The sequence below is a fragment of the Chiloscyllium plagiosum genome, chromosome 10 (genome assembly GCF_004010195.1).
Source record: "Chiloscyllium plagiosum isolate BGI_BamShark_2017 chromosome 10, ASM401019v2, whole genome shotgun sequence".
Taxonomy (NCBI): Eukaryota; Metazoa; Chordata; class Chondrichthyes; order Orectolobiformes; family Hemiscylliidae; genus Chiloscyllium; species Chiloscyllium plagiosum.
The window spans coordinates 87931225-87955722 of NC_057719.1; the positions used below are offsets into that span (position 1 = coordinate 87931225).

The 24498-nt window shown below is 39.6% G+C and overlaps 1 protein-coding gene across 1 annotated transcript in view; it reads left to right on the forward strand.

Annotated features, from left to right (window-relative positions):
• The window catches only part of nusap1 (nucleolar and spindle associated protein 1), a 33347-nt gene extending 9921 nt beyond the window's left edge, over positions 1-23426 (forward strand). The window contains exons 2-11 of the mRNA XM_043698330.1: positions 2363-2428; positions 3198-3359; positions 3462-3657; positions 6966-7085; positions 11857-11963; positions 14584-14777; positions 15123-15289; positions 17355-17459; positions 20180-20261; positions 21045-23426. Of these exons, the coding sequence (XP_043554265.1) occupies positions 2363-2428; positions 3198-3359; positions 3462-3657; positions 6966-7085; positions 11857-11963; positions 14584-14777; positions 15123-15289; positions 17355-17459; positions 20180-20261; positions 21045-21135 (1290 nt within the window). The 3' untranslated portion in view covers positions 21136-23426. The remainder of the gene's footprint in view (positions 1-2362; positions 2429-3197; positions 3360-3461; positions 3658-6965; positions 7086-11856; positions 11964-14583; positions 14778-15122; positions 15290-17354; positions 17460-20179; positions 20262-21044) is intronic.
• The last annotated feature ends 1072 nt before the right edge of the window (positions 23427-24498 follow it).

Genomic DNA, 24498 nt, shown 5'->3' on the forward strand with positions numbered 1-24498 from the left:
CCTACCATGGGGAACCTTATCAAGTGCCTTACTAAAATCCATGTACACTACATCCACTGCTCTACCCTCATCTACATGCTTGGTCACCTCCTCGAAGAATTCAATAAGACTTGTAAGGTAAGACCTACCCTTCACAAATCCGTGCTGGCTGTCCCTAATCAAGCAGTGTCTTTCCAGATACTCATAAATCCTATCCCTCAGTACCCTTTCCATTACTTTGCCTACCACAGAAGTAAGACTAACAGGCCTGTAATTCCCGGGGTTATCCCTATTCCCTTTTTTGAACAGGGGCACAACATTCGCTACTCTCCAGTCCCCTGGTACCACCCCCGTTGCCAGTGAAGACGAGAAGATCATTGCCAACGGTACTGCACTTTCCTCTCTTGCTTCCCACATAATCCTAGGATATATCCCGTCAGGCCCAGGGGACTTGTCTTTCCTCAAGTTGTTCAAAATGTCCAACACATCTTCCTTCCTAACAGGTATCTCTTCTAGCTTACCAGTCCATTTACCACTCTCCTCTTCTACAATACGGTCCCTCTCGTTCGTAAATACTGAAGAGAAGTACTTGTTCAAGACCTCTCCTATCTCTTCCGACTCAATACACAGTCTCCCACTACTGTCCTTGATCGGGCCTACCCTCGTTCTCGTCATTCTCTGGTTTCTCACATACGCATAAAATGCCTTGGGGTTATCCTTGATCCTATCCGCCAACGATTTTTCATGCCCTCTCTTAGCTCTCCTAATCCCTTTCTTCAGGTCCCTTCTGGCTATCCTGTATCCCTCCACTGCTCTGTCTGAATCCTGTTTCCTCACCTTATGTAAGCCTCCTTCTTCCTCTTTACCAGACATTCAACCTCTCTCGTCAACCAAGGCTCCCTCACACGACCATTTCTTTCCTGCCTGATAGGTACATACATATCATGGACACGTCGTATCTGCTCTTTGAAAAAGTTTCACATTTCCACCACATCCTTCCCTGACAACGTATGCTCCCAACGTATGCTCCTCAAATCCTGCCTTACAGCATCGTAATTTCCCTTCCCCCAATTATAAAATCTACCTTGTTGTGCGCACCTATCTCTCTCCATAACCAAGGTGAAAGTCACAGAATTGTGGTCACCGTCACCAAAATGTTCACCCACTAACAAGCCCACCACTTGTCCCGGTTCATTACCGAGTACCAAATCCAATATGGCCTCCCCTCTGGTTGGACAATCTACATACTGCGTTAGACAAGCTTCCTGGACACACTGCACAAACACCGCCCCATCCAATCTACTTGATCTAAAGAGCTTCCAATCAATATTTGGGAAGTTGAAGTCGCCCATGACTACGACCCTGTGGCAACAGCACCTTTCCACAATCTGTTTCCCCATCTGTTTCTCCACATCTCTGCTGCTATTGGGGGGGCTATAGTAAACACCCAACAAGGTGACTGCACCTTTCCTATTTCTGACTTCAGCCCATACTACCTCCAGAGGCAGATCCCCCTCAAACTTCCTTTCTGCAGCCGTTATACCCTTTCTAATTAGCAATGCCACCCCCCCTCCTTTTTTCCCACTCTCCCTAATCTTACTGAAACACCTGTAACCAGGGACCTCCAACAGCCATTCCTGTCCCACATCTATCCACGTTCCGTGATGGGCACAACATCGTAGTCCCAGGTACCGATCCACGCCTTAAGTTCACCCACCTTATTTCTGATACTCCTTGCGTTGAAGTATACGCACTTGAACCCATCTCTGTGTCCGCAAGTAGTCCCTGTCAGTGCTACCTTCTCCACAGCCTCCCTACAGTCTTGGGCATCCTGACACACAGCTAGCTTACTTGCTGGACTACAAGTCCGGATCCCATCCCCCTGCCAAATTAGTTTAAACCCCCCCGAAGAGTGCTAGCAAACCTACCCCCCCGTACAGTACAGTACAGATGGTAAGTTTGCTAGGCGTATCTTTTGGTGCAGATGTTAATGTCCCTGCAGAACCCCTGGGTTTCAGTACTTGCTGGCCAAGGAACTTGTGTTCACAGTGCAGCTCAACAAGTTGGTATTGAAGTTGTAACTTCCAACATACTGCAATGGCAGAGCGGGTGAAGTTCCTGGTCAATCACATGAAGGAAGGAAATTTGCAGTCTCTGACACCTCTATCCATAACTTGGCCACAACATGCAAAAGTGAATTGTTAGACTCAAATGATGTTGAAGCTTTAAGTTATGTTTCTTATGTTTTAAGTTTGTTTGTAATTTGGTCAAAGGAGCTTTATGTGAACAGTACAAATGATTGCTGTTTTCATAAAAATGATATCATCTCCTAAAGTTGAATAATTTCTCTGTTCACTTTTACTCTTTTTTTTTTCTAATACAGGCAGAAAAATTACTGAAAAATTTGCAAGAATTCTTCCAAGAGCAGAAGGATGGTCCTGCTTTGAAGGTTTGCATGTGAAAATTAATCTTTAAAACATTTGAGAATAATTCATATTTGTATGGTAACTTAAAACTCCTGAATTCCTTGGGGCATTTGTATCAAACAAAACTTGACAGTTAAGTTAATTGGGGAGGCCCAGAGAAATATGACCAAAAGCTTTGGGCAAACAGGAAGTTTTAAGTTGGAGGGAATTGGAGAGATTTAGATAAGGAATTCCATAATTTACAGCTGCCATTATGCTGTGATGAAAATTGGGGATGTGCAAGAGGACAGCATAGAAAGAAGTGGCTTAAATTTTATTCTTATTCAGTGCTATTTCTGATACCAACTTGGAGGAATAGATTTGAAGGACTGAATGGCTACCTCCAAGTTATACTACTTGTTTACCTGCAGGCACTGCTTAATGAGTATCCATATTTTGTTATTTGTGCTTATCTTGAATGTGAGATTGATATGAATCCTTAAACTTGCCATCTAGGTGCTGCTTCTGGATAATAGTATTTTTTTGTGTTCCAAACTGTAAGATCTGGCTTACAAAACTGACAAGAGGATAATATTTCATGCTGGGTGGGGAGTGAAAGGAGATCCATTGACTTTAATAGCATTTAGCCTGAGGAGAGGTTGCACATGGTTGTTGGCATTAATGAATAGGATGTGAGACTTGCCATATTTGAATGCAGTGATGCAGCAGAAGGAGCTTTATTTGCATGGAAGCAGAATTATTATAAATGTTAATTGATGTTGCTGAAGCATATTCAAGGTCTTTGTTTTTCAGGCTGCAATAGAAGAGAATACATGTAATACAGTTAATGTGGAAAAGTGGGAAGACTCTAATGTGACCAAACGACGGGGCAAAGAAAGATTGCCAAATGACAATCAAAATGAATCACTTCATTCACAAATTTTTACAGCTTCTGAAAATGAACAGCCTTCAATGGTATGACACTTCTCACTAATTTACTACTTACTCTGTCCAACATGAAATTTTACCTATTATGAAATAGTTAAATACTACTTCACGATGAAATACTTGTTTCAGGAACCTTCCCCTCGTTTGGAAAAGTGCCAAAGCACAGAAGGTTCTGATTTAAAGAGGAGGCAAAAAAAACGACATGTTGAATTTGAGGATTCTATAGAAAAGGATGAAATTACAGGAAATGCGGCTGATGAAAGTGCTCCTGTCATCCAGTGCTCACTTCATGTATCAAATGAGAAAGTAACTGATACATCCAAAGGTAGTGTCAGGCAATTATTTAACTTTCTTTGCATACACACTCCAAATGGCTCTCTCGGGATATAATTAATGTTGGAGTGGATTGCAGTCAACGCTTTTGCCAATGCGTTATTTAAATTGAATTTACTGGAATCTGAATTTTTTTAATGTACAGTTCAGAATATTTGACAGTCAGTCCTAACAAAGTAAGTAGAAATATTTAACATTTCACTTTTTTATTTTATGCAGATGGATACACTTTGTCATTATATATTTTCAAGGAAGTTCCCAATTGAAAAAACTTCCAAAATGGCCTCAGTTCAATTTTGTCCTAAGTGAGTTAATCCCCTCTGGCTAAAGACAGAGGATAAGGAATTAGCTGTTGATTCCTTGTGGGAGTTTTGCGTATGATAGCTAATTGCCTTTAATTGAACATTAAATGACTTTGTGCAGAGTGCGTGGGAGAGTGGGAAGTAACGGACAAGTCCAGAGGGCAGTGCCGAGTTGGAGGCTTGGGACTGGGATAATGTTGGGGGTTAGGGAAATGAGGATGCTGTTGAAATCCACATTTGTCTCATTTCCCTACATTGTGGAAACAGGCTCTTTGGCCTCAACCAGTCCACACTAACTCTCCGAAGAGTCACCCACCCAGACCCATTTCCCTCTGGCTAACTGATTGTGGGAGGAAACCGGAGCACCCGGAGGAAACCCACGCAGACATGGGGAGAATGTGCAAACTCCATACAGTCACCTGAGGCTGGAATCGAACCTTGGGCCCTGGTGCTGTGAGGCAGCAGTGCTAACCACTTGAGACACCGTGTCGCCGGATGCCGCCTTGCAGATCATTTCAGAGAACATCTTTGGGACACACCAACCCCATTCTGACCCCCCAATGACTGAACACTTCAACCCCACCTCCCACTCTGTCGAGGACATGCAGTTCCTGGGCTGCCTCCACCGCCAAACTGCCTGAAGGAGGAACACCTCATATTCTGCCTTGGGACCCTGCATCCACACGGGATAAATGTGGATTTCAACAGCGTCCTCATTACCCCCCCCAAACATTATCCCAGTCCCAAGGCTCCAACTCAGCACTGCCCTCTGGACCCATCCATCACCCGTCCGACTTATCACTTTCTCCCTTGCCTTCATCCACCTATCACATTCCCAGCTTCCTTCCCCCACTCTCCCAACCCCAACCCCCTCCCATTTATTTCTCAGCCCCAACCAACAAGCTTCATTCCTGATGAAGGGCTTATGCCCGAAACGTCGATTCTCCTGCTCCTCGAATGCTGCCTGACCTTGCTGTGCTTTTCCAGCACTGTACTTTCGACTTTGTACAGTGCCTATCTTTCATTCCAAATTTGAGGGGAGTGGCACAATGCTGGTTGAGCACACTTTTTCATTCAGGAGGTTAGTTTTACAGTTGGATTCTTTTCCTTACTTCTCTCTCCACTTATCTAGACTGGTGACTTTTGCCTGATGTATTCTGGCTTGCCTGCGCCAATGGTGGGGTTCTTCTGTGACCAACTAGTTCTAGCCTGAAATTCCAATCTGGAGTATTCTGACTTGGAGAAGATCAGTTTTTGTTTCTTGTTTGCACAGCAGGTCAGCAAACAGTGATGTAACAAGCAGTGTAGCCTCATGTTAAGATGTCTTGTTCTATATCCATGTGTTTTGTGAATAATGAGGTTAGGCTTTGCTGAAATAGTTTGTCAGAAAGTAAGGCAGAGGAGGAAAATATGACATTTCTTTTGGGACCGGTTTGATCAAATTCAAGCAATTTGCTTGTTTGTTTGAGTTTAAATTTGTGAAGTTAGAGCTTGAGGAAATGATAACATTCGTATAGTTTTTTTAAAATAACTGAGTGCTGTTAGCTACTGAAGTGAGAATAATTGAAATGTACTGTTGTTTTTCTATTCATTCATTGGGTGAGAATGTCACTGGCAAAACCAGCATTTGTTTTTGTTTCTTATGGATCTGGGAAAAGTGCAAGTAAGGCATCTTCTTGAACCGTTGCTCCATGTAATGTAGATATACCCACTGCATTAACTGATGGAGGGAATGCATGTTGAAAGTGATGAGCAGGTAGTAATTGAGCAGGGACCTTTTTTCCCTGGATGATCTTGAATTTTTCAAGTGTTATTGGAGTCACATTCATCCAGGCAAGTAGTGAGTATTTCTAAACAGAGGGGAGGCCATTGAAGCAGTTGGGGCTCGGACACACTCCTGAGGCATTCCTAGATTCGTATGATAACCCCCAACAACCTCAGTTTATGCTAGTATGATTTCAGTCGAGAGTGTGGCGCTGGAAAAGCACAGCAGGTCAGGCAGCATCTGAGGAGCAGGAGAATCAACATTCTAGGCAAAAGCCCTTCGTAAGGAATTTCCACCACCAGGAACACCCAAGTGGCCAGTGACGATCAGTGCCCTTCTGATCAAAGGGCAATGCTGCGTGATCAAATAATGGAGGCAAGAGTAGGGATTAAATGAAAATAGAGTTGGAGGGGCAAATAATACACTCTGCTCCCTGTGGTGCCCACCACTCCCTGAACAACTTAAGGGTGTTGGTGGACACCGCATGCTCCTTCTCCCGAGACACCCGGGCATGAAAATAACACCAGAAGTGGGGCAAACAATTGGCCCTAATGACTCCCTCCACTGCCTGCTGCCTGGACCTGTTTATGTCCAGTTTGGCTGAGGTGCCTGTGTTGTAGCTGTATTGAAGAAGGGCTTATGCCCGAAACGTCGATTCTCCTGCTCCTTGGATGCTGCCTGACGTACTGCGCTTTTCCAGCAACACATTTTTCAGCCTTGTAGCTGTATTGAAACAACATTTGCTAGAGGCATGGCAATTTCTGGAGCACAGATGTTCAGTACCATTGCCAAAAATGTTGTCAAGGTTCTCGTTGCCTTTGCAGTATCCAGTGTCTTCAACCAATTGATTCATTCCATTGTATAACATGAAGACTGGAGTTTGTGATGCTGGGGATCCTTGGAAGGAGGCTGAGGTAGAGCACCTGTTCTGCACCTCTGGCTGAAGATGATTGCATATGTTTCAGCCTTCTCTTGGTTACTAATGTGCTGGGTATCCCCACCATTTTGAGGATAGGAATACTTATGAAGGCTACTGTTCCTGTTAGTTGTTGAATTGTCCACCATTCATGACAGGATGTAAGAAGATTGCAGAGCTTGGATCTGACCCATTGGTGATGGATTACCTTAACTCTATCTATAGTATTCTGCTTACCCTGTTTGACATGCAAGCGGTGCTGAATTGTAGCTTCACTGTCTGATGAATTGTTTATTATTGATGCTGTGTTTCTTTAGGTACAGGAACTGCTACCCAATCAAAGACTGGCAAAATTCCATGTTTAATTCGAGCGACTGGGAAACCTGGTCTCAAATCTCCTGCAGTTGGGAAAACTGCACTAAATCATGTGACTCCTGGTAAGCAAGTATTGTAATCAAGATGGTAGCAGAAAGTGAGGACTGCAGATGCTGGAGATCAGAGCTGAAAATGTGTTGCTGGAAAAGCGCAGCAGGTCAGGCAGCATCCAAGGAGCAGGAGAATCGACGTTTTGGGCTCATGCTCGAAACGTCGATTCTCCTGCTCCTTGGATGCTGCCTGACCTGCGCTTTTCCAGCACACATTTTCAGCTCTAATCAAGATGGTAGTTTGATATTGGGGCATTGCCACTCTGTCCTACATTTGTCTTGCTATGTTGTGCCTAAGATTATCATATTATATCAAATCCATGATGGGATAATGGAACTACTTGTCGCTGACATTAAACTTGAAGCATTCCTCCGGTCGGAGCAAATCCGTTAGCTTGCTGTCTCTCCATGGATGCTGCCTGACCTGCTGTGATTTCCAGCATTTTTTTTTCAGTACTGATTTCCCCAGGCACTTGTGCTGTAACATCTCTTTGCCTTTATATCCAATATCTTTTCGTAAACTGTGTGTATGAATTCCATACATGTGACAGTCTACCTGTAATATGGTATTTTTATACATATCTGTTTTTACTGAATAAGCTACTAAGCTAATGAAGTAGAACTGGGAGGCATGTACAACATTTCAGGCAAGAAGATAAAGAAGCCATTGGTTATGATAACCTTGTTGTCACACTTGACTCCAAGATGAGCAAGAAGGTCACCTTTGTTCCATTACTACAAGTATTTATTTCTAATTCCCATAACCTTTGATTCTTCCTCGGCTCTTTTTATTTTAAACCCCTCCTTATTCCTTCAGACTTGACAATTCCAATGCATACCTGACTAGTCTGCAACATACTACTATTCATAAGATGCAGATCATCTGCTGCATGTATCGCAGCTTCACCAACTATTGTCAATTATGACTTGGTAAATTAGGTAATAATTAATCAGCGTAACAGGTTATACTTCCCAATCCAGCTATAGATAATGGAACATGCAAAAGCCCAGACTGCATTCATAAAAGGACTTCTCAACTCTGACAATTACTTTAAACTTTTGTTTCTTTGGAATTCTGTATCTGCTCTGGCTTTTTGAATCCTGGGTAAAGACAATATTCTTGTTGGATCTGTTTTCTCTCTATTACAAGGAAAAATGGTTTCAACTTCCTTTTACAGATATTTTCTAATCAACCTATTGTTATGACCCAGGTGGGACTGGACCTCTAGCCTTAGATGTAGGGATATTAGCGCTTCACCACCCTCCTTTCTTATAACCTAAGTAGTTTGTTAATCTCCTTTTATGTACATTTAAACGAATTAACAAGTTACCAAAGCACATAATTGATTTTCCACTTGACTCTGAGGATATCTCATTTGTTCCCAGTGTATTCTAGCCATAAGATTTTCCCTCTAGAATATCTTATCAATCTATACCAGCTCTAATCAGACTTATTCAGCTTCATACAGTTAAAAACGAGTGTTCAGTCCAAGGCTACAAGAGTTCAGTTGAGCTATGGAGTTTGCATGCATGGTTTGTTTTTTTATATAAAGCATAATTTTACAGCATTGTCACTCACTGACCTACATTGTCTTCCAATCAAGCAACACTTTGAATTTAAAAACTTAATTCTTGTTTTCCAAACCACTACTTGGTTCCACTCCTCCCAACCTCTAATGCTCCATCATACCGTCCTCTGATATCTGCACTCTAGTAATTCTAACTTTTGAGGATCCTGTGTTTTAACTACTCCGCCATTCAGTTACCTAGGTTGAAGTTCTGGATTTCCCTCCCTACACCATTTTTGCTTTCATCTTTTTTTTTGGGCACTCCTCAAAAACCTATCTCTGACCAAGTATTTGGTCACCTCCCCTATTATTTCCTTATGTGCCTTGATGTGCAAATAGTTTGGATGGAGCAGATTTTGTCAGGTGTGTCCAAGAAGGATTCCTGATTCAATATGTAGATTTCGGGGGCCATATTGGATTTGGTGCTTGGCAAGTGTCAGATCTGTCTGTGGAAGAGCATTTTGGTGATAGTGGTCACAACTCCCTGGCCTTGTCCATAGTCATGGAGAGGGATAGGATCAGATGGTATGGGAAAGTATTTAATTGTGGGAGAGGGAATTACAATGTTATTAGACAGGAACTGTGAAACACAAATTGGGAACAGATATTCTCAGGGAAACGCATGACAGAAATGTGGAGGTTGTTTAGGGAACACTTGCTGCGAGTGCTGGACAGGTTTGTCCCACTAAAGTAAGGAAAGGATGGTAGGGTGAAGGAATCTTGAATGACAAGAGATGTGGAACATCTAGTCAAGAGGAAGAAGGAAGCTTACTTAAGTTTGAGGAAGCAAGGATCAGACAGGGCTCTAGAAAGTTACAAGGTAGCCAGGAAGGAATTGAAAAATGGACTTAGGAGTGCTAGAAGGAGGCATGAAAAAGCTTTGGCGGGTAGTATTAAGCAAAACCCTAAGGTGTTCTACGCTTATGTGAGGAACAAGAGGATGGCCAGAGTGAGAGTAGGGCCGATCAGGGGTAGTAGAGGGAGCACATGGCTGGAGTCTGAGGCGGTAGGGGAGATCCTTAATGAATACATTGCTTCAATATTTACTAGTGAGAGGGACCTTGCTGTTTGTGAGTAGAACGTGAAATGAGCTGATATGCTTGAACAGGTTGATGTTAAGAAGGAGGATGTGCTGTAAATTTTGAAAAACATAAGGATGGAAAAGGCCACTGGGCCAGATGGGGTATACTCAAGATTACTATGGGAAGCGAGGAAAGAAATTCCTGCCTCTTTGACAATGATCTTCGCATCCTCTCTGTCCACTGAAATAGTACCAGGTGATTGGAGGGTGGCAAATGTTATTTCTTTGTTCAAGAAAGGGAATGAGGATAACCCTGGCAATTACAGAACAGTCAGTATTATGTCAAATTATTTGAGAAGATTCTGAGAGACAGGATTTCTGATTATTTGGAAAGCATAGTTTGATTGGAGATAGTCAACTTGGCTTTGCGAGGGGTAGGTCATACCTCACAAGTCTGATGGAATTCTTTTGAGAATGTGACAAAATACATTGAAGGTAGAGCAGCGGATGTGGTGTACATGGATTGTATCAAGATGTCTGATAAGGTTTCTCATGGTAGGCTCATTTAGAAAGTAAGGAAGTGTGGGACACAGGGAATTTGACTGTCTGGATACAGAATTGGCTGGCTATAGAGGATGGTAGTAGATGGAAAGTATTCAGCCTAGAGCTCAGTGACCTGTGGTGTTGCATGGGTATCTATTCTGGGACCTCTGCTCTTTGTGATATTTATAAATTACTTGGATGAGGAAGTGGAAAGGTGGTTTAGTAAGTTTGCCAATGACATGAGGTTGGTGGAGTTGTGGATAATGTGGAGGGCTGTTGCAGGCTGCAACAGGACATTGACAGGATGCAGAGCTGGGCTGAGAAGTGGCAGATGGAGTTCCATCTGGAAAGGTATGAAGTGATTCCTTTTTGGAAGGTTAAATCTGAATGCAGAATACAGGGTTAAAGGCAGGATTCTTAGCACTGGAGGAACAGAGAGGGATCTTGGGGCCCATGTCCATAGATCCTTCCAAGTTGCCACCCAAGTTGATAGGGTATTTAAGAAACATATGGTATGTTGGCTTTCATTAGCAGAGGGATTGAGTTTTAAGAGCTGTGAGATTATGCTGCAACTCTATAAAGCACCGATTAGACCACATGTGGAATATTGTGTTCGGTTCTGTTCGCCTCATTATTGGAAGGATGTGGAAGCTTTAAAGAGGGTGCAGAGGAGATTTACCAGTACGCTGCCTGGACTGGAGGCTTGTCTTCTGAGGGAGCTAGGGCTTTTTTCATTGGAGCGAAGAAGGGTGAGAGGTAACTTAATAGATGTGTACACGATGATGAGAGGCATAGTGGATAGCCAGTGGAAATGGATATCACAAGGGGGTGTAATTTTAAGGTGATTGGAGGAAAGTTTAGGGGAAATGTCCAAGGTAGGTTCTTTATACAGAGAGTAGTGGATGCGTGCCAGCAGTGGTAGTAGAGTCTGATATACTGTAGACATTTAGGTGACTCTTGGTTAGACACATGGATTATAGTAAAATGAAGGGTATGTAGGTTCGTTTGATAAAGGGTTGGCACAACATCGAGGGCCGAAGGGCTTGTACTGTGCTGTACCGTTCCGTCATGTTGTGTTTATAATGTCTATTTTAGCTAACTTCAGGAGCTAAAATGACACCGAAATGGTATGGCAAACATCAAAAGTCATTCAACACAAACATCAGCTGCTGGCGAATGTCCGTTTTGGCAGCATCTACGGGGAGCGCACACAGTTAACATTTTTGAATCACCGGATTTGAAACATTAATTGTTTTTGTTTCAAATCTCCAGTTCTTTAGTGGTCAATTTTAGTGCCTAATGAAATGCCAATCTTATTTCCATAAATGGGAGTTAAACAGAGCAATCAGTTTAAGATTAGAAGCTAGAATCTCTCAAAGTGTAAACTAAACATATAGAAATTGAAAATTATTCTGAAAGTCAGTTCAGATTCTTTTTTTTTTAAAAAAAGACCATGTTTAAAGAAGTAAGAATAGATTAGGATAACACAGTGGACATGGGTATGAATAAACATCCAAAATCCCTTTGGTAAGGTACCACAAAGAAGTTAATGATATTGTGTAATGTGGAATTCTTTGGTTCATGTTTTGGTAATGTTCTGATATTTAGAATTGAGATCCATGTGTTAATACAGCATTTGATATCTCTCTAGACTGGAAAAAGATTCACCAAGCTCGTTTCAACAAGATGGAGTCAATTGACTTGTACATTGAACGAAAAAGGAAACGCTTTGAAAAGTTTGGTAACTCTATCAAGCAGGTGAGGGCAAGTCAAAAATTACATAGACGGTATCCTTTGACATCTTTAGTTGTAATACTTATAAAGGAAGGTACAACAGTTTGCCTATATGAGGGGTAATGCCCGTGACACCAGCTTTGAACCTGCCCACACTCTGGGTCTACCAAGCACAAGCTGTTTCTGGTAGTAGGAAATTATATGATGCATATGCTAAAGTTCTGATGTGTGCATTCAGCAGGTGAGTGACTGTGCCCATGTATTTTAAAATGAATTCCAAAAAGAGTGTGCCATTACTCTTGAGTGTCACTCATGCAGAAGAGTTTTCTGGAGATATTGCTTTTTCCTCATAGTTTTTCATATTTTTATTTCAATTTTAGTTTAGATGCCTGAGTATACTTGTTGCATGATATCTAGCCAGGCAGACCAGAAGTACCAGTTTCCCTTCATGCTAATTGCAATGTTAACTGCTTTCACCAAGACTGTTAGATGGTATCAATTATACCATGCAGTTACAGCTCCTGTTGCTGACGTGTACAATAGCCCTGGTGTGAAAGGAGCTTGTACATATTGGATATTTGGGTTTGATTGTGCAATGTCTTCTGGGCAAGTAATGTACTAATGTTATCAGAAATCAGACATTCAAGAAAGTAGCTTTGTTTTTTGTCTGTGGTATTTTTATTTTTTTCCTTTTTTGTCTGGGATTTCAATGTACTATTTTCCGCAACACTTCAGTAGAAATGATTATGGTTGCCTAATGTAAATGGGATTATTGCAAGTCTTTAGAGCATTTCTACCTTCCAAATCTGTTCTCCTGCAGAGATGAGTTCACAGCCGACTTCACTGCTCACTCCTTATTTTCATTTCCCTCTCATATTATTGTAAGTCGTAGAATGGTTAAACACAAATGGGCACCATTTGGCCTGTTATGTTTGTGTCAGCTCTCTGCAAGTGTAACTCACTAAATTCCAACCCTCTGCCTTTCCCTCAGAGCCATGTAAATATTCCCTCCTCGTAATTGTTTAATTATCTTTTGAAAGTCTTGATTTTTCTAGAAAACTGATTCAATATTTTTCAGTATATACTTTACATTCACCTATTCCTTCAATTCTGTTCTTCCAATGTGAAACATTTCAGATGTTTTAAAATTGTCAAGTTATAAATGTTAATTTTGATACTCCTATTTCTTTGATTTCTAATTAGAGTTAGATGTTATAGAGAATTAAGTTCACACATCTTGTCATCTAAGGAGTCTCGTGGGTCAGTAATGTTGATGCTAGCTGCCCACTGAAGCTCTTGATTGCTTTTCATTTTTTTTTCTTTTGTTGCTTTTGCCCCATTCCTGAATGGATAAGTCACCCCAGCCTGAATGTGATGCAGCTTGGAGAAGGACCTTCTCAAACAATAAACCAGAAGAAAATTTACACTTTTTTTAGAAAACAAAGTGGATTACGAAAGGCAAAGCACTATCTCCATTTCTTAAAATAGATGGTGGTTAATTATTGTGCAGTGTTTATGCTCAAGTGTTTATTTTGAATGCACTGCCTGATAGGATGTAGAAACAGATAGTTTTCAATATCTTCCAAAATTGAATTGGATAGATATTTCCAGTATTGCAAAGGAATGGGGCTGGATTACTCCTCCATTATCAGATGGGTTAGCACTATTCTGACATTTGTACTCCATGCACCTTTTTCCAAGCCACGAATATCTTTACTATAAAATAACCCAAAGCTCCATGCACACAATATTAAACACTTAATATTTACAAGTTCCTCTACTTTTTTTTAAATCCAACAGCTTTTATGTAGAATCCTGAACTGCACTTGCACCTCTGGAATTTCCAATTTCTACTGCAATTGATCACTTTCTTTCCATTAAAATCCATTAAATGCATGGCTAGATTCCCTATTTGTACCGTAATTAATCCATGCTTTTGACAAAATTTTGTACTCTTAGCAAATGTTGAATTTTCATCTAAACAATTAATGCAATTAAGAATAACAGTTGTATAGCAGTTGACCTGGTAAAAGGTATTAATGCAGAATTGAATTAATTTATTTTAATAGTTTGCTGTTTTCCAAAGTATGTTAGATTGTTCTGATTTTTCTGTGATAGTTAAATGTTAGTTAAAAAGTTCCTTTTGAGTGTCTGAAATAAAGCTGCTCAGAAGGATTATTAAACTGAAAATTTAGTTAATTAAATCCCTCTACTAAATATATCAATTAAAGATGCTATATAGCTTTCATTAAAAAAAAACTACACTTAACATAATTTCATTAGACCCATGAAAGTTGCTGAAAAACCTGCTAGCAGATGTAAAGGTTCAGATGCGTCATTTAGTTAAACTTGAATTCCACGATTTGATGATTTATCATCTGTGACTGGCTGATTTACTTTACTGAAGTAAATGGAAGACGTACAACTCTGTAGTACCACCTTCTACCTCATTCCTTGCATGTTAGAACATTGTCTCCAGTGTCCAGTCTTCAACTTTGATTAATTCTGTAGGCAGGAACTGAATCGTTTTGATTCAAAACTTATATCTGGTGCTGGTTTAATTGGGGTGCAGCTTTGTGTTTTCATATAACCGTTTTTTTTTATATAAGCTTTGTAAAGTTGATGTCACTTTTTCTTTTTTAAGCAGTCGGTGAATGAACCAAAAAATATGAAGAACATACCCAATTTCTTTAGCCCGGTACATCAGACATCAAAAAATGACCAATTTTCGACGCCTGCCAACCAGCGTAAATCACCACGTAACTCTGCTGCAGTAACTTTAAATGAAAAATCAGCCTTTAAACCGTCTGTTTACTCTGTCACCAAAATGAATGTCAGGTAATGTTGTCAACTACAATAAGATCCAGAAAATGGTTTTTGCTGAGTAAATTCTTATGATCTTAAAGCCATTTGAGTATCTTGGTACAATATTCAGAGGCAATTAATAACGTACCTGTCTAAACATACATAGTAAATGTATTAATTGGAAGTTGATCTAGCGTTAGGCTGGAGGTGCATTCTCAAAATAAGATGGTGTTTTTGACTTTAATGCTCCTTCACTATATTTTTTCTCTATTTCTTGCTCATTGCTATTTTCCTTTGATACATTTTTCTCAATCTCCTACACTCTCAGTTGTGTTTTCAGTTAGTGTGTAGATCGTAAATATTCATTATGGCACATAGATTTCCAGATGCTGCCAAGAACACTGATAAACATGGAACGATGAAGACTCCAATTAGGAAGCTTAACCCAGGCAGTGAAGTGAAAAATGTCAGACCATCTGGACCTGAGGAACCTATATGCCAGAAGCAAACCCACATCAACGCTTGTAACCCTGCTGAAACGAAAGGTACTGCTTCCATAGTGTCAAAGTGTTCTAGTTCCTTTATTTTTGCATGCTTTCTTGAAGAACCAATTAGATACGTTGGCTAGATGGCCAGTATGTGAATTAGTTTTGTCAGCAGCATATGGTTTGATCCCTGCTCTGGCTAAGGTAGATTCAGGATCTGCGTCCTCTCTCCAGCTTTAATTAAAAAAAAAAGAAGGCATTTTGCTGTGTTTCGGTAAATAATTGCCAAAGAGCTGACTTTGGGAAGAGAACTCAAGAAGAATGCTACATTTTGATAATACTGAGAATCTAGCACTCTTAATCAGCTGTATGTAAACCCTATGGTTACATGGTCAGTTCCTGGCTCCTTTAAGTGATGATCCACTTGAGCCATACTGGAATTGCTCGTTGTGTGTAAACTTGTCGAATTTCTGTGTAATGGTTTCTAAACAGCAGTCACTATACAGTCAGAAGAGGATATAGGTACTGTTAGATTATCCTTGATATTTATTTGAAGAACAAACATTGTTGAATAGTCAGTCAATTAAACTTGGTGAAATTCAGTGTTTTGGAGATTCATGGTGAACTCTGAAGATAATAAGTTGATTGCTTACTTGGAGTGTTGGGAGGGAAAACAATTTGTGACAACTTGGTGAAATGTCACAGATTGGTTTTGGGTTTGCTACATTTTAATTGATAGCATTAGCACCAGCTTGATGCAAACTAACCAGATTTCTATATGACCTCAAATTAGAGGTAGCTGAACAATGACAAACAATCTTGAAACAAAATAGAATAATAGCAGGTAAAATTGAAGCACTGCCTATTTGAATAGAAAATGGTTAACACAGAATGAAGTTGCACCTTAAGCAAGTCTGATGAAAACAGCGAAAATTGGTGAGGTGAATAGATGGGTCTCCTAAAAATTGGGTGACTGAACACCTTTAAATTTTCATCTGATCGGAGAATTGGTATACGCTTCTAAATGTGACCAAATGGATGCCATTTACATAGACTTAATAAAATTACTGTTCAACTTGAAGTTTATAGAATTGAAAGCAAAACAATTGACCTGGTCTTAAGATAGAAATTGCTGAGAAGCAGAAGACAGTGGGGGTAGTGTGCAAGTAGTCTAAATATCAAAATGGTGCCATAAGAATCTGCAAGCCTCAATTATTCACTGTATTTATAAACCACTTGCATGATGGAATTAGTATGCTAATAGTGCAAAGATTGGAGCAGCAAATGGGTGAGAAGATAAAATGACAAGATTTTCTAGAGATGAATGTGCAAAAGCTGTAATCTGTGTGAAATCATCCACTTGGACAGAAACGGATAGAGGTTATATCTAAGTAGTGAAATGTTAGAGTCAGAATTGATATTCAGGTACAGAGATCATTAAAATCTCATGAAGCATAGAAATCTAATAGAATCTTGGTCTTTATGGTTAGAACTGTAGAATATATGGGATTACAAGTCGTGCTTCAACTGCAGAAAATCTTGTTTAGGCACACCTGAAATTTCAGTTTTGGGCACCACACATTTATGGATATATTGAACTTGAAAGGAGTACAGTGCAGATACACCAATATGATACCTAGCCTCCAAAGATTTAAATGAGGAACAGTAATTGCTCAAAACAAGGGTTGTAATTGCTGACAAATGAGTGATTTTGAAGTTGTTGAGATAACATGGGAAAACAATTGTGTGAATAAAGAGAAACTAAAGCCTGTAGTATTGAAACTAAAGCCAGATCTTTCAGCATTGAAGTTTTGAATTACTTACATAAATTAACACTAGGTCAATTAGCCAGTCTCATCTCTAACTGTCATGTAATTTACTTCATTCTTCTTTCCCCACAGTCACATTGAATATTGAAGAGACTTTAGGCAACTAAATGGCTAACTTTTCATATCTTGCTGTGTCAAGTAATTCCTCTCTTGTGCATCGAAATACGAGAAGAATTAAGGGTCTGAAAAGAGAATTGGACTGTGCCTTTTTAAATGTGTTAGTAAATAGCAAATTTAGAGAATATAAATTTACTTGAGGCTTTTCAAATGACCTAGTTGTTATTCTCTGGTTTCAGTCGTTACCCCGTATCGGTTCTCTGGCACCACTACTCCTGGAACAAACAAAAAGTTTGACTTGCAGGCAAGTTTGGCTCGCCCTCTTCGATACAAACCACACAAAGGTCAGTATGCATCACTTCAACTGCATTTTTTTCAATATTTTCTGTCTAGTCAAAGTAAAAATATCAATAAGCATATGTTCTGCACTTGGAACTATAGTATTTTGCAGCATTGTTGATAACTTGGCTCATCACATCTTTGTCAACTATGTAAAAGGAATGCAGTTATCCACATCCTTATTAATTATTCTCTTCATACAAATGTTTACTTTTCTGTACTGTTCCATGTTCTGTTGCAGGCAGATGGGATTAGTTTAAAATGACATCATAATTGGCGCACACATGGTGGGCTGAAGGACCAGTTCCTGTGTTGCATTTTTCCTTTGAGTATTTGATCTGTTAATCCTCCTTATCCCTTAAATTGTCAAAAGGGTGCATTTTGCTCCTCAATATTAATTTTCTGATTTGAACCCCCTTTAGTTATAATTCTCAAAGCTTTTCCTGCAAGATCTTGTCTAAACCTTTTTGTTTTTATTGAAAATGCTATCTCTGGGCTCTCCTTAAGACTAAACACCTCCAAACATTTTGGAGTTTCTGCTGGTCTTGATTTTCTAAAATAAGGAACCATAATTTGAGTGCTGTATTCGAACCTGAAATGTGCAGCAATGTGCACGGTTGTGGGAATAATGGATATCTCTGTCAAAGAACTGACACAGGATGTGAACTGAAATGTCTCTAACTGTTGCAAAATTCTGACTTCAGCTGCAGTCATTCAAGATTTCATCCTCTTTTACAACTACCCATTCTTATTGTGCTTAGTGTAGACAAGAGTATTTGACATTTAGCCACTTAGTTGAGGAGCTACTCTTCATGTATGACTCCTAGATGGTGGGTATTGGCACATTATTTGCTTACAGTAATTGTGGCTAAATCTAATCCTGTCTTCTGATGCCTGTTTGTACTGACAAAATAGTGCAGGAGTAGGCCTTTCGGATAATGCAATATCAGTGTTCCTGTTTTCTGTTCTTACTCCTTAATGCCTTTAGCTACAAGGGCCACATCCAGCTCCCTTTGGGAGCTGGCCCCAACAGCTTTCTGTGGTAGAGAATTCCCAGGCTTACAACTTTAAGTGAAGAGATTCTTCCTCATCACAGTCCTGAATGACTGATACCTCATTCTTAAACTGTGACCCTTAGTTTGGACTTCCCCAACATTGGGAACGTTTCTTCCCACATCTAGCCTGTCCAGTATTGTCAGGATTTTGTTTCTGAGACCACCCCATCTCTTCATTCTTCTAAATACCAGTGAGTACAAGTCCAATCGATCTAGTCTTTCTTCATATGTCAGTCCTGCCATCCCAGAAATCAGTCTGGTGAACCTTTGCTGGACTCCCTTTTACATTAGCCTCTGTCACAGGGCTGGGATTCTTCCTACTTAAGTTCAAGTAATTCTGCAAATAGTACTCTAAAGTCTGCAGAATCCTAGCTATATAAATAACAACTGACCCAGGCTCCACTGATATGATTTTAGTTGTTTAATCTCCATGTATGTTAGGGGCTAAGTTGAGTAGAATCAGCAGGTTTAGTATATGTACATAAACATCTTCAACTTAAACCTTGCTGGAATCCAGGACGTGTGTGCAAGAGACAGGACTAATGCATTTCATTTCAGCTTAAAGTACCAAGAGGTTGCTTATGCTTATTTTCTTCCTGGAGTCTCTTCCATCATGAAAACCAGAAATTTGTACACTATAGTTACTCCATCTGACATTGAAAAGCTACAGGTCCTGAATCTTGGCTGTGATGCTAGAGAACTGTACACCAGAGCAGACCATTCCCAAGCAGAGTTGCTCCAACATAGTTATGGTGTGGTCATTAACTTGTTTTAATACTGAAAAGGATTTCCAATCTATCCTCAAATTGGCAAAGTTGAAACTGTCTTCCTTGGAGAGAAGGAGGCTGGGAAGAGATTTGGTGAGCTTTGTTGAGTAGATAGGAGAAGCTGCTCCCACTCCTAAAAGGAGGAGGGCATAGATTTTAAAATAATACACTAACAAAGCAGAGTGATGTTAGAAAAAAAACTTGTTTTAGACAGCGAGTAGTTAGGGTATTGAATGCACTGCCTGGAAATGTGGTGGAAGCAGTTTCAATTGAGGTATTCCAAAAAGGGTGCAATAGTTATTTTGGATAGAAATGGGTTGCAGGGTTATAGGGAAAGACAGGATACTGGCACAAAATTGTCAGAACACTGAGAGTTTGTACAGACAGGATGGGCTGAATGACCTCCTTTTGCACTGCAACATATGTGATTTTCTTTCTCTCCAGAAAGATAAAGCTGATCGCCACCTATTAACCTTCCATCTTAAATGATGGTAGGAACCATCTGTGCTGTCAAATTAACATTTCTTCACTGGTATTCACTTGGGACATCAAGAAGCACTTTGGTCTCTGGAATAGCACAATGTGCTTCAATTACTGCAGAGTTAAAATAATAACCAAAAGAACTACAGATGCTGGAGAAGCTCAGATCTGTTCTAAGGAAAGGTCACTCAACCCGAAACATTTACATGCCCACATTTACAGAGGATTGGCTGAATCAGTTCTACCTGTTTGGTTTGACCTGATCTGAAAGGTGCCAGGAGATCTCCTTGCTGCAACCAAGGAGCATTCAATCAGTTGATGCCATGGGTTTATAGTAAATTTTTTATCTGAGATTGCAGCATTGCACGTACAGTCATGAATCACCACCAACTCTCCCCTATCTTATGACTCGTTATTTTGCAGGAAAGCTGAAAAGTTGGGAAGAGATGAAAGAGAATGCCTGTTCTCTCAAAAAGGATCCTAAACAACCAAAATTACAGACCAGGTGAGGGTTTGCCTTGAGTTAAGTCTCCAATCCATGTACCATTGTTTCAATTTGCTGATGTATTATGTTTAGAATTTGATAAACTATTTGCGATTCCTTGATCTTTTGTGTTATTTTTAAGAGCAGCAGTAGTGTTTGTGTAGAACAAAATCCTGTGAATAATGCAGAGCAATACATGGAGTTTGAACATTGACTGGGGTTATTCCCAAGATGTTCTCAAGGATTCTGTCCACTTAGAGATTGGACTAATTGGGTGGACTGAGATGACGAGCTTGCCTGCCTGGGTAAACCTTAGGGTGTTCTCAAGATTATTTGGGAATAATCGATGGAGAAATAAGGGAAAAAAAGGATGGATTGATTGTTTATCATTTCCATACTATCCAGAAGAGCAAGTGTAGCTGCACAAAGCAGTTTGTTTCTCTAAATCAGATGCTTTCTAATCACTTCACTAATTTAGAAGTTTGAAACCTTAGTTTTAGGGTAGTGGATCCCCTTTGGACCATTCTGCTGGCTGGTATTTGTTTTCTCTCAGCTGTGTACGTAATGATGGTAACTGGGCTGGCATGGGAAGATCTTGCAATACTAGACTGAATGATGGCAAGTTATTCAACTGTAGGAGAAACCCTAAATGCATAAACTACATCTGTAGTGATACTTTTTTTCTTTTTAAAATGCTATCTTTGGTTGAGTGTGACTTGACCAGAATTTGTTCTGTATATTTGATGCTATTTTTTTCAGGCTTGGCAGTTGTGGGGATTTTAACCTGAAGTTGTTTTGTCACAGGGAGACTCGACGGGAAAAGTTTTTGGAAGAACGGAAGGAAAGAAAGAACAATGTGATAGGAGCAAGACGAGGACTGGTCATGGCGAAATGAACACATTTATGAATGAAACCAATACTCTACTGTCTATTCTGTTACTTGCCTTTTTTTTATGTGTTTGGTTGAATATTCTAAACTCTATTTTAAACTTTAGCCCTTTCTTTGTTTATAGCACTGTCCATTCTGAGCTTTGATTCATGTGGTTTCATCATTGAGACTGAATATAGATTATTCAGTTAAGTGAGGCACCTCACTTTTAAAGTTCTGTGGTTTTCAGATACTGTTTAGTTATATTCCCTGATGGATGAATATGTACGCTTGCTTCAAATGTTGATCAGGTGGAGACAGTCTGAGAGAAAATAGGAAAGTGCCTCGCAAGTGACTCTGACGACGTGCAGTTTGCAAGTGACAAATGAAGGTAGCTGCACTGAGTGTGTTTGACACTGGACAGGGAGAATTCCATCAAACCCTGACATCCCTGACTTACCTGAGCATTTAACTTCAATCAGAATAAATCTTGCTTTAAAAATAAGATGTGTAACTCCGTGTGTTTACCAGCTTTTAAAGAGTGCTTTTTATTTTGAGGATCTTGAAATGTCTCCAGTAGTGAAACCTGCATTAAGACCCTTTCAAGTTCAAACTGGTAGACTATTGATTTGAGGTGCTTTGCTGTTGAACCAAAAAGAATTTGTCTCGCTCTCTTGTTAAGAGTATTTGCTTCTGACCATCTTTGTTTCAATTTTAGTCTCATCTTGTTCCAGAAAGGCTGATGTTAGCGGCATTTCATCAAAATTCATTGATTATAATGTGCAGGAATAAAATGCTAATTTGCCTCCCAAGTAACTGCATGACAGCTTGCTTTTTATTTTTTGCAAAAATAATTAGGTGATGGAAAGAATAAGGGAGTCTGGATGTGTTAGATCCTGGGATAGGTGTTTAAGTTCAACCATGGAGCCCAAATAAAAGGCAGAAGAGTGAGGAATGGTGTCGTTTGGAGTTGTTAGGTATTCTCAACAAGCTCTTAAGTCCAAAAGCAAATCTTAATTTGTAACATGAACAATAACATTCTAGATCTTCTATTAAGGTATCTTCTTCAAAACAGCTTTATGCATGAGTTTTGTATCATCTATATGTGCTGCCTCCAGAATGGAGGAATGTGTGTTCATGACCTGCATTGGCTACATCATGCATGTTTTTGAGATAGAAGAATATTGTTAGTTTAAAGTCCATTGATGCAACAGTATTTTCTGCTTTGATTTTTTTTTTCCTTCTGCACCACTCCTCTGACTGTTGACTCTGTGTGCCTGTAAAATTGTGCAGCCATGAGCTATCTGAAGTTATGTAGGACTTTCAAAGATTCATTTTTTTCTTTCAAGTAATATAGCCATAATATCCTGTTGACTGGGTACAAACTGAACTTCTCTCTCCCATCTCCCTCCCTCTTTGCCCTCCCCACTTTTCTTTTTACCTCTCTCCCTTCCAACCACCCACCCACTCTTGCTCTTAGAGAGGTTTATTACTGATTTTTGTATATGTTACCATTCTGAGTTTTCTGTAGAAAACTGAAAATTTAACAAGATATAGAGCATCCTTTCCTAAAGGGAACTGCAATTGTCAAGGTACTCTGCATAAACTTTAATTGACCTTTTTTTTCCTTTTTCTCTTGTGTTCAGATCCCACTCCTGCATATTTATCCACCACTTGTTTCATTAGATCCATGAAACGACTGGAAAGCAAGCTGCTCTGCTCAGTTCTGGAACTGTATTTTATTTCCTTTTTTTATGTTGAAGTGTTCCCTTGATTTTAAAAAGTTGCGGTTTTCATGTTTTGTATCTAGTGGTTTGGTGGTAAAAATGAAACTTAAACAAATGCTGAAATACTCTGATCAGGCAATTTTTTTTATTCAGAGCTGAGAATTTCCAGCATGTTTGACTTCATCGTATTTTGCTTTCAGATACATGCTAGCTGTATAACTTTATCCCTGCTTGCTTTTGAGGAACATAAAAGAAAATTGTCTAAATTCGCACTCCTGTCTGTGTGGATGTAAGATGAGGACAGGGTAATGCTTGATGAAGAAAGTTCTAACAACTCAATCTAGATTCACACAAAGAACAACAAGGAATATTGCATAAGTAGATTCCTAAAGGGAGAGATTAACTGGCTTAACCATGAGAGATGCTTACGAAAAACACAATTTTGAAGTTTGTTCTTGCCAGCTGATGTATAGCAGTCCCTCCAAAAATGTGCTTTTCTAAAAAAAACTATGCTTGGCCTCTTATACTGTAATTAGCTGTGCTTTTGTAAAAGTGGAATGAAATTTGTTAAAATAAAACTTTCTTTGCTAATTGAGAACTTTTATTTCCCCACTGATCTGGGAAAAAGTCTTGATGTTCAGCAGCTGCTGCCTAGCTTTCCTTTTATTTTTTGAAATCCACATAACGCCACGCTCTTTATACCAGAAAGGCCAGTGCTGGGGTCAATCCCAGAGATTTTAAATAGTTGACCTCAGGGTAGCATCTCAGTACCAGCTTAATGAGTGAGTTGTTTGTACTACTGTTCTCTACTACTATGATTCTGAAGGATACATTTGAGATCTGATTTTTTTTTTCTTTTTGGTTGGTATTCCCTTTATTCAATAGTGGCTTTTGAGGATAATGGTAATGTCTTGCATGGGTTCCTCTTCAAGAAGCTTTGTTATGGAGGAATAATCATAGAGACAAACGTTTTTGGAGAGAGTGAAATGTAAATGACAATGGGCCTTGGTGTAATGGAAAACTACCTTTTTCCACAAACTTGTATACTACAGTAGACAGGGCAGTTCTAAAAACTAATTAGCTCTATCCAAATTGTTGCATCACCTTCATGTAGTGGACTCAATAGAGACAAATGTGACATACCTAGTACCTGATAGTTGTGATCATGGAATAAATTACACCTTGTTGACTATCTCTGTTGGTCTATCTTCAGCCATTGCTAATCAGACAGGCCCTTAGACTTCACAAAGAGAAGACTGGTTTTCTGTTGTAGTTCTAAGTTTCCAATGACTGTTTGTTTGGTTTTGTCCTGTTAGTGACCTACCAAGTGCAGTCTAACTCATTAAAAGTTATGTTTCAAGAGTAGAAAGGATTGGTGACGGCAAAGTGCCCTAACCACAAGCCACTTGCGGCTAATAGCCTGAGCACAATACAACATTACTTCTCTACCTGTTTTAACAAATACCTTTGTCTATGTCAACTCCTATAGCCCACAGTTATGCCATAATTTAAAATAAGTTAAACAGACAAATTTGACTTGCCTATAAGCAAAAGCACACATCAAAAGCAATCAGTTGCTGTAAAGTGCACAAAAGTGTTGTTTAAAAAAAAGCTTATCAAATCTTGCAAAAAGTGACTGCAGTAATGTAAATTTCCATGGTGC